The 11,054-nt window shown below is 40.8% G+C and overlaps 1 protein-coding gene across 2 annotated transcripts; it reads right to left on the reverse strand.

The window, feature by feature from the left end:
• Window positions 1–462: 462 nt before the first annotated feature.
• LOC115106371 (protein phosphatase 1 regulatory subunit 3C-B-like) lies at window positions 463–4,710 on the reverse strand. 2 transcript variants are annotated; one of them, XM_029629034.2, is made up of 2 exons: window positions 4,513–4,710; window positions 463–3,301 (listed from the first exon to the last, which is right to left on the reverse strand). In XM_029629034.2, the coding sequence occupies exons 1-2, from the start codon at window positions 4,524–4,526 to the stop codon at window positions 2,353–2,355; spliced, it is 963 nt and encodes a 320-aa protein (XP_029484894.1). In that variant the 5' UTR covers window positions 4,527–4,710; the 3' UTR covers window positions 463–2,352. The 2 variants fall into 2 exon arrangements, with proteins under 2 accessions (XP_029484894.1, XP_029484895.1); XM_029629035.2 differs by lacking the exon at window positions 4,513–4,710 and adding an exon at window positions 4,037–4,144.
• Between the last annotated feature and the right edge of the window lie 6,344 nt (window positions 4,711–11,054).

The following is an 11,054-nucleotide window of genomic DNA, read 5'->3' on the forward strand; positions in this document are numbered from 1 at the left end:
CAGTTGTTTTGGCGGTGTCGGAGGTGGAACTGCATTAGAATTGTCAAATCCGCAAGAGGCTTTTGGCATATATAAAGCGGACCATGCCATTGGCTGCACGGAGTTGCATTTGATTTAATGATTTTACATTTGAGCATCATTATTTCTATATAGCCTACACTTCCTCGTTCTAAACTTCTAACGAGAGTGGGACAGGTGTGGCTTCGTGACAATGATCAAGAGCAGCTACTCACCAATTTGACAGCTCCAATGCAGTTCCACCTCCGACATCGCCGAAACATCAGGCATGCCGGTTTTGGCTATCGCCGGTTAATGCTTGATCTGATTGAATCTAGGTCTAAGGAGGTTCTACTTGGGCTTAGACAATGGTATTGCATGAGAAGGTGATGCCAGCTGGATAATTCCTCTTAGAAAATATATTCGTTAACCTAAAATTGAGATTGAAAAGTCAAGAGTCTGTCACACTATAAACATTAGATTTTATTTCTGAAAGGAACAGAGAAAACAGTAAACCATTTCACACACAGAGACCCTTCCTTGCAGTAGAAAAAGATGCTGGCGGTTAGACACCATGGCTCGTGTCATAGCCCTTTGCATTCTGCCTCATGCTTATTTACACTTGAACAAACAAAGCAGCTGACAATGTTCACCACTTCCTGGTAAACTCTGAAGCCTCAGTCCCAAGGCATAGCCCTCTAACACTGACCTCTTTTCCATTCATTTCCCTTTTAAACACTTCCCTTACTTAGTCGTACATTCCTTAAATAACATCCCCACTCTCCTCATTCTCTTTCCCCTATTTCCCATAGGAGCGTTCACATACCACGGGTTTATAAAACACATTGAAGATAGAAAAGCACTTACATACAGTAGCAGCAAACATTAAGAGGTTAGGAAGAGCATATAAAATATGTTTGCATGTAAAGGCTTTTCAAAAATACAATGGACGCATGTATGAAATGCTTTGTGCAAAACAAAGGTAGGTGCTCCATTTAGGCCTACACCTAATTGATAATATGCTGGGGTATAGTCATGCATATTTACCTGTATTGCTTTTCTTTTTTGTTTACCTGAAAGTCTTCACTCAAACGGTGCCATGAAACACTGAAGCAACTTCAATATGAAGTTCGTCACCAAATTATTCCACTTTCAACGTCTCATTCTTTCACATTCTCACATTTAAAAGGCATACTGTATTTCGGTCAGTGCAAAGACTGCCCTGGAACTGTCAACCATGTCCGTCAACATTGGGGCGACTTACGTTATACTGACATTTTGATGGCTTACCTTTATGTCTAACGGCAAGGAATAGTTCCATCTCTTACAGGGCAAGTAAAGCTAATTCTGTTGATATAAAACTCGCCAAAACAGATCTCCATGTACAAAATGCTAAGTGCAGGCTCCCAAATCTGGAGTTATCTTTCTCTTTTTGAAAAAGCCTTAGAGCTGGATTAAATCCGTAGAGCTGGAGTATTGCGACAGATCCGAGTTATAGCGCAAATTAAATTTAAAGGCAATGTTCCTATGTTCGTGGAGACTGCATTTACGGTAAACGTTGCATATGTCGGCTCAATCGGAAATGACCTTGAAATTTTAACAGATCTTTCGCGATACGGATTGAATCCAGTCCCTACTCGCTGTGTATACAGGTGGTGAAGTAATGCCATTGTATTACCAACAGCTTAACCTCATCCCCAGGCTCGGATTGCTGGCGCATAGAGTAGTCTCGACAGAGTGAGCGGGCTGGTGGCCGAGATTACAAACAGCTTAATGGACAATCAAATTAACATTATAAAGGAAGGCATCTATGTTACAACAACTCATGATTTACCACATTTTTTAAATTCACTACAAAAATTGTGTACACTTTTAAAGTCTAAACCAATTTCTAGATATCTCAACCTTAAAATGCACTTTGCTATTTGTCGTTAATTCTAGCTATATTTTTGTGGCTATGGCGGCATTTTACCACAATGCTTTATGTTGAGTACTGGTCACAGTGATTAGGGGGTTAACTGGATGATAAGATGCTTACAGGCTCAAACTGTTGTTTGTAGATTTCTATACCTTCACATATACCCCAAAACATGAAGAGAAAGAAACCCATTCTGAACCTTTCCATTGTGACAAAACAAACATGCCCACTCTAAAGCCCCACAATGACCTCAACTGTTGACTTGAACATCTTAACTGTTCAGATTGTGGTTATATCTTCACTGTTGAGGGGGGTCAGCCAGCACTCATGTGTACATACTATTACATTTTCTGTTGTCACTCCTCTTACATCAAGCAATTAGGAGTTGATTCTGTTGGAGAAGCTTGTGGATTTCTCATAAAAGCCTTGTTGTTGCTTCACCAGTATGGGGTTGTATTCTCTATGTGTCCCCAGCTCTGCCATTCAGGGAAGAATCCACTGGACGTTCTCGGGCTCCCAAACTGGTCAAACTCCAACTCCGGGCTCTTGCCGTCGCTCTTGAACTCCACTGGTGCGGTGGTCTGGATGATGGGGTTGCTGGTCTGGTTTGCATCCGTGTCGTTGTGGAGCAACTTGTAGTTCTTCTCATCGTTGTTGTCCCAGTACGTCTGATCCTGGGTGGTGAAGCATATGCAAAACTCCACACGCTCCTGTGAGGGCACAGAACTTGGCAGGTCGACAGTGAACGCGAAGGTGTCAGTGTCCAAACAACCGTACACATTGTTTAGGTACGTACTAGCAATGTCCGTGTGGGTTTTCCACGAGTCAAACGTTAGCCGGATGGAGACCGATTTCTCAAAGCTTACGTTCCTGACTTTCACAGTGCCGGTGAGCGACCGTTCCTGGAGTATGCAGTTTTCCAGACATACTTGGTTCTTCTTGAGCCGGTTCCTGAAGTCCAGATAGTCTGCAGCGGGCTGTGGGAAATCCAGAGTAAAACTTTTCTCCACAGAGACCTTGAGGCCAGCGGTGGCATTGGCCAGGTCAGACAGGTCAAATTGCAGGTCAGACAGTGGGTCCTCCTCAAACTCCTTGAACACGTGGATGGCCGTTAGGGACATGCCTTTTGAATCGGCAAAGACCACCCGCTTCTTCCCCTTGGCCCTGGCACTCTTCCATCCCAGACTGGAGTCCTCTAGCTGCTGCTTGGAGCTGATGCATGGCCTCAGTGGTTTGTAACGGTTGACCAGGTTTCGCGATCGGCAGTCCTCGTACGTGCTGAGGAAGCTGCGGAGGGGTGGAGAGCTTGCCAGGCAGATCCTCATGGCTACATCTACTGGCATTATGGGACCTGGCATTGGCCTGGGGTTCAACATGTGGAGGACCCTGTTGAAAAAGAAGAAAGCACCAGACAAGGTTAAAGGCTAAATAGTTATCTGTTTAGGTGAGACTGAAAACAGTCAAATGTAGTCTAAGTAATGGAACGTTCCGAATGCAGCTGTGAAACCCTGACTTGATTTCACTGGACGTGCCACCTTCTCCCAGACCCCTGCTGACGTAGGTCATTAATTTTAAGAGACCTGTCATCCAAATTAATCTGGCACAGATTTGTAAGTATATATAATACATTGGTTCCTGGAACAGTTTGAAAATCTACACTGACAATAATGCTCAAAATAGTTTACAGCAGGCTATAATAATTAGTTGTAGGGAGCTATTTTGCATAATTTAAGAATTATAACAGGCCTCATTCTCAAGAAAAATAATTAAGCAATAAGGCAGGAGGAGGTGTGGTATATGGCCAATATTTTTTATTTAACCTTTATTTAACTAGTCAGTTAAGAACAAATTCACAATATACAATGGATAAGGACTGTCCTCATGCACTATGCAACGCAGAGTCACAAACCCCTGAGGTGCCTTATTGCTATTATAAACTGGTTACCAACATTATTAGAGCAGTAAAAATACATGTTGTCATATCCGTGGTACACGGTCTGATATACCACAGCTGTCAGCCAATCAACATTCAAGGTTCGAACCACCCTGTTTATAATAAGCAATGGCCTACAAAAATCTAGAAAATAAATAGCTATCAACCTTTAAAACGTTTTTACTTACACTAGAATGGCACATACAGGTTTACGTTCGTAGCAATGGTTTTGGGCAGTAGCCTAGGGCAGGGTTTCACAAACTTGGTCCTGGGTGAACACATTTTGGTTTTTGCCCTAGCACTACACAGCTGATTCAAATAACCAAAACATCATCAAGCATTGATTATTTGAATCAGCTGTGTAGCGCTAGGGCAAAAGCCAATACGTGCACCCAGGGAAGGGGGGAGGACAGAGTTGGGGAAACCCTGCACTATAGAATGGCCAGTCAATAAAACAATTAAGAAACAGTCTCCAAGTTCAAATAAAATTGGTCAGTGAGTGAGTGAGTTAATCATATTTCAGCCAGAGGTAATATCACCTGGCATTCAAAAACGCTTATATTTAAGTAACGTTTCATGTTCTTTCATTGCGCAGTTCAAAATAATTGTCCTATCTATTTACTGTGCATCGAAGCGCTTCATCTTTGACGCACTGTGAGCTTACCTTGTGCAATTCATTGGAAAGACAAACACTTTAAATGTTGCTGGTGAATAAACGGACTAACTTTTTAAAAACTAAATCGAAAAAAATGTTATTTAGCCATTCCGATGAAATATGGTTGAGGTTCCTGAATGCTGCGTGGCACGCCCCCTTCCCCTCTGCAGTCCAGCTGTACTGTTAATGGCCTCCGCGTTTTCAATCCGTAGGCTACATCGGACGATTTGCATACTGCTTCACGTGAATACAGGATGATAGCCAATGGAGAAGCCAAACGAGGATGGCTCGAGCAATCAGCGAGCAGCTTTGCCTGTCTACAGTCCGCCCCAGGTGCTGAAACGTCTAGTCGGCTCAGGCTACGTTGAAGGATGGGGAGTGGAGGCGGAGATGGCTTGACAGAGTCATGATAGACCTCTACTGGTTGTTTTTCTGTTTAGAAACAACTAGCATGTAAATAACATAGTTATAATATTGTGTTGCACCCCCCCTCCCCAGTGCTTCCCACGTTGTGTCAAGTTTCCTGGATATCCTTTGGTTGGTGGACCATTCTTGATAAACACAGGAAACTGTTAAGTGTGATAAACCCAGCAGTGCTGCAGTTCTTGACACAAACCAGTGTGCCTGCCAGCTACTACCATACCCTGTTCAAAGGTACTATAGTATTTTGTCTTGCCCATTCAACCTCTGAATGGCACACATACACAATACATGTCTCAAGGTTTAAAAATCCACCTTTAAACGGTCTCCTCCCCTTCATCTACACTGATTGAAGTGGATTTAACAAGTTACATCAATAAGGTATCGTAGCTTTCACATGGATTCACCTGGTCAGTATATGCCATGGAAAGAGCTGGTGTTCTGAGTGTTTTTTACACTCAGTGTGTATACATTATAGACTTTGTAGACATTATATACATTATTCCTTAAAGTAAGCTTATCATATCTCATAATATTTGGAAGATAGGCCTGAGACATTTCATAACATTTCATTAGCCCATTGGTGAAATTCCAGGTCTAGTTGACTCCTTTTGTATGGGAAAGTATGGGACCACAATCAAAATATAAGCCTGGGTTGGGAGACATTTCTATTGAGACCTTAGGCAACTTCAGGCTCTGAAATACCTCCACCCTGACACAGCAAATCTATTTGAACTTGTCTGAGCAGTGTATAAATTCATCATAGGGATTGTATGATCATCTGCAAGATGCCATTTAAAGCTAGTAAGGAGGACTCTACACAGAAGCGTCCCGGGGAAACATTGTTCAATTCTGTCTCTGTAGGTCATGCTGGCCTTAGAGCGGTGCAGATTACTGTAGCTCTTTCTAGCTTGTGATGGGCTGGAGAAGTGTTCTCACCACAACCATGAATGTGGTAGGTACTGAAGAGGAGAGGCCTTGGAGAGGACAGTGCGAGAGAGGGTGTCAAGTGAAATGTCTGGCATTAGAAGCCTTACAACTCAGATATGTCTCTGTGAATCAGCTCTTGTCTCTGTGGGGAGATAAGTTGCTGTGAGTGACTCTTACGTAATCGCAGTGCGAAAATGGAAACCATTTCACCACACAGTTCATTGGTACTGACTTCAGTTATAACTGTATTGGATTATCTATTTTCACAAAGGCCAACACAAGGTTTTTCACACAGACAATATTCTCTCCAGTGGTGTAAAGTACTTAAGTAAAAACACTTTCAAGTACTACTTAAGTAGGTTTTTTTTGTATCTGTACTTTACTATTTTTATTTTTGACCATTTTTACTTTTACTTCACTACATTCCTAAAGAAAATAAATGTACTTTTTACACCATACATTTTCCCTGACACCTAAAAGTATTCGTTACATTTTGAATGGTTAGCAGGACAGGAAAATGGTCCAAATCACGCACTTATAAAGAGAACATCCCTGGTCATCTCTACTGCATCTGTTCTGGCAAACTCACTAAACACAAATGCTTTGTTTGTAAATTATGTGTTGGAGTGTGCCCATGGCTATCCATAAATTTTAAAAACAAGAAAATGGTGCTGTCTGGTTTGCTTAATATAAGGAATTTGAAATGATTTATACTTTTACTTTTGATACTTAAAGTACATTTGATCAATTACATTGACTTTTTATACTTACCGTTTATTTAAAACCAAATATTTTTAGACTTTTACTCAAGTAGTATTTTACTGGGTGACTTTCACTTTTACTTGAGTCATTTTCTTTTACCGTATCTTTACTTTTACTCAGGTATGACAATTGGGTACTTTTTCCACCACGGATTCTCGCTAAAAACATTTTTCTTGTTGCAACATATTTCCATATAGCAACCATTTTGCATAAAGTATGTGCTTCCCTGGTTCGGTAAAGTAATATGTCTAGCGGTCACTGTCAGGAGTTCCTGCATATTCATTGGTTCATGCATAACAGGAAGTTAACTTTAATGCCAGTCTGCAGGTCCACAGAATGCATGTTCACTGCTTTACAGTAGCAACACACAGTGCCTTCAGAAAGTATTCACACCCCTTCACTTTTTACTCATTTTGTTGTGTTACAAAGTGCGATTAAAATTGAATTAATTTTCATTTTTGGTCAACGATCTACACAAAATACTATGTAACGTCAATATGGAAGAAAAATTCCAACACACATATATATATATATATATATATATATATATATACATACAGTATATCACAAAAGTGAGTACACCCCTCACATTTTTGTAAATTTTAGCAAAGTGTAATTTCTTCAGTGTTGTCACATGAAAAGATATACTCAAATATTTCATCCGTCCGCAACCGCAGGGCTCTCCAGAGGGTGGTGCGACCAGCTCAATGCATCACCAGGGGCACACTGCCTGCCCTCCAGGACATCTATAGCACCCGGTGTCACAGGAAGACCAAAAAGATCATCAAGGACCTCAGCCACCCGAGCCATGGCATGTTTACCCCACTACCATCTATATATAAGGTGGAGACAGTACAAGTGCCTCAAATCTGGGACCGGGAGACTGAAAAACAGCTTCTATCTATTAAATAGTCACCACTAGCCGGCCTCAGGCCGGTACCCTGCCCTGAACGTTAGTCACTGTTACTAGCCGGCTTACCACCCGGTATTCTATCTACCCTGCCCTATGTACATAGTCATTGAACACTAGTCACTTTCAAAATTATTACATACTGTTTTATCCACTTCATTAGTACAGTGGGGCAAAAAAAGTATTTAGTCAGCCACCAATTGTGCAAGTTCTCCCACTTAAAAAGATGAGAGAGGCCTGTAATTTCCATCATAGGTACACTTCAACTATGACAGACAAAATGAGAAAGAAAAAAATCCAGAAAATCACATTGTAAGATTTTTAATGAATTTATTTGCAAATTATGGTGTAAAATAAGTATTTGGTCAATAACAAAAGTTTATCTCAATACTTTGTTATATACCCTTTGTTGGCAATGACAGAGGTCAAACGTTTTCTGTAAGTCTTCACAAGGTTTTCACACACTGTTGCTGGTATTTTGGCCCATTCCTCCATGCAGATCTCCTCTAGAGCAGTGATGTTTTGGGGCTGTTGCTGGGCAACACGGACTTTCAACTCCCTCCAAATATTTTCTATGGGGTTGAGATCTGGAGACTGGCTAGGCCACTCCAGGACCTTGAAATGCTTCTTACGAAGCCACTCCTTCGTTGCTCGGGCGGTGTGTTTGGGATCATTGTCATGATGAAAGACCCAGCCATTTTTCATCTTCAATGCCCTTGCTGATGAAAGGAGGTTTTCACTCAAAATCTCATGATACATGGCCCCATTCATTCTTTCCTTTACACGGATCAGTCGTCCTGGTCCCTTTGCAGAAAAACAGCCCCAAAGCATGATGTTTCCACCACCATGCTTCACAGTAGGTATGGTGTTCTTTGGATGCAACTCAGCATTCTTTGTCCTCCAAACACGACGAGTTGAGTTTTTACCAAAAAGTTCTGACCATATGACATTCTCCCAATCTTCTTCTGGATCATCCAAATGCTCTCTAGCAAACTTCAGACGGGCCTGGACATGTACTGGCTTAAGCAGGGGGACACGTCTGGCACTGCAGGATTTGAGTCCCTGGCGGCGTAGTGTGTTACCGATGGTAGGCTTTGTTACTTTGGTCCCAGCTCTCTGCAGGTCATTCACTAGGTCCCCCCGTGTGGTTCTGGGATTTTTTCTCACCGTTGTGATCATTTTGACCCCACGGGGTGAGATCTTGCGTGGAGCCCCAGATCGATGGAGATTATCAGTGGTCTTGTATGTCTTCCATTTCCTAATAATTGCTCCCACAGTTGATATTCTTCAAACCAAGCTGCTTACCTATTGCAGATTCAGTCTTCCTAGCCTGGTGCAAGTCTACAATTTTGTTTCTGGTGTCCTTTGACAGCTCTTTGGTCTTGGCCATAGTGGAGTTTGGAGTGTGACTGTTTGAGGTTGTGGACAGGTGTCTTTTATACTGATAACAAGTTCAAACAGGTGCCATTAATACAGGTAACGAGTGGACAGAGGAGCCTCTTAAAGAAGAAGTTACAGGTCTGTGAGAGCTAGAAATCTTGCTTGTTTGTAGGTGACCAAATACTTATTTTCCACCATAATTTGCAAATAAATTCTTTAAAAATCCTACAATGTGATTTTCTGGATTTTTTTCTTTCTCATTTTGTCTGTCATAGTTGAAGTGTACCTATGATGAAAATTACAGGCCTCTCTCATCTTTTTAAGTGGGAGAACTTGCACAATTGGTGGCTGACTAAATACTTTTTTGCCCCACTGTATATATTGTGTTCTAGTGAAGGCACATTTACTGCTGTACACACCTTTCCTATTCATATACTGTCTATACTGTCTATAGACCGTACACACAATCATATACATACAGTAAACTCCAAAAATATTGGGACAATGACACATTTTATTGTTGTTTTGGCTCTGTACTCCACTACATTGAATTCGAAATGATACAATGACTATGAGGTTAAAGTGCAGACTGTCAGCTTTAATTTGAGGGTGTTTTCATCCACATGGGGTGAACCGTTTAGAAATTACAACACTTTTTGGACATAGTCCCACCATTTTACGGGACCAAAAGTATTTGGACAAATTCACTTATATGTGTATTAAAGAAGCAAAAGTGAAGTATTTGGTCCCATATTCATAGCACACAATGACTACATCAAGCTTGTGACTACACATTTGTTGGATGCATTTGCTGTTTATTTAGGTTTTGTTTCAGATTATTTTGTGTCCAATAGAAATTAACTGTAAATAATGTCTTGTCATTTTGGAGTCACTTTTATTGTAAATAAGAATAGAATGTTTCTAAACACTTCTATATTAATGTGGATGCTGCCATGATTATGAATAATATAGAAATTACTCACAAATATCGTACCCCCCCCCCAAAATACTAACCTTCCTTGTTATTGTAATGGTGAGAGGTTAGCATGTCTTAGGGGTATGATATCTGTGCATCTGTAACTTTCTCACTCATCAATATTCACAAGTAATTCAGGATTATCCATAATCATGGTAGCATCCACAGAAGTGTTTAGAAACATTATATTTTTATTTACAATAAAAGTGACTCTGAAGTGACGCCAAACTCTGTCGTTGGAAAACCCTGTCCCATAGTACCTGTAAGCTGTTAGGAGAGTACTTTGATGTGGGAAGATATGAACATGAGAAGAACTCCATGATCAGATGTCATTTCAGACAGTAGTGTGAAGCAGCAGCTTATTTATTTACTGTATATCAACCAACCAGGCCACATTCAAAAACATACCCACACATAGCTCAGTATACTATACTTTTCAAAAGCTTGATGATTCATTGGTTATTTGAATCAGCTGTGTAGTGCTGCGGTAAAAAAACCTAAACGTGAACCCAGGGTGGGGCCCCGGGACCAAGTTTGGGAAACCCTGCTATAGGAGGTGCTGAAAAATGATCCTCCTCAGTCAGGGATATGAATGGAGGGCAAAGACAGGGGCCTGGCAGCTACTGAAAGAAGTAGTTTTAACACATCAAGTTCAGATGCCTTTGCTGTTAGGTCATTGGAAATAGAAGTTACTTCATATCATCAATTTCATTAGATTTTTTTTTGTGTGTGTAACCCTTCAACCGAAGGTTTATTTGTAGCTGGTGGTATGGTATATTTTTAGTAGTATAGTCAATATGAATAATTCAGAGTCTTGATATTGCATATACTATAAATATACAACATGTATAATACATTTCCATGTCGGTGAATTTGTAATAAGATACAAAATCTGTAAAACCTGCATATCTATGTGGTTATTTGAAGGAAGGGTTCAGTTATCCCCCTTAAATATTTATCAAAGAGAACACTACGGATGAGACATTGAATAGCCATTCATGACTCATTTAATGTGCAGGTTTTGGGATGGCACAACTGGCTACCAATGACCTATGATAGACCTGACGCCGCTCAGTTGTCCAAACCATTTGAAATAGAGCCAATGTCAATGATACACCGGCATTTACACAGCAAATTCAAGGTCAAGTTCCCTTTTTTTTTAAGACTTGGGAA

The sequence above is a fragment of the Oncorhynchus nerka genome, linkage group LG23 (genome assembly GCF_034236695.1).
Source record: "Oncorhynchus nerka isolate Pitt River linkage group LG23, Oner_Uvic_2.0, whole genome shotgun sequence".
NCBI classification, from domain to species: Eukaryota; Metazoa; Chordata; class Actinopteri; order Salmoniformes; family Salmonidae; genus Oncorhynchus; species Oncorhynchus nerka.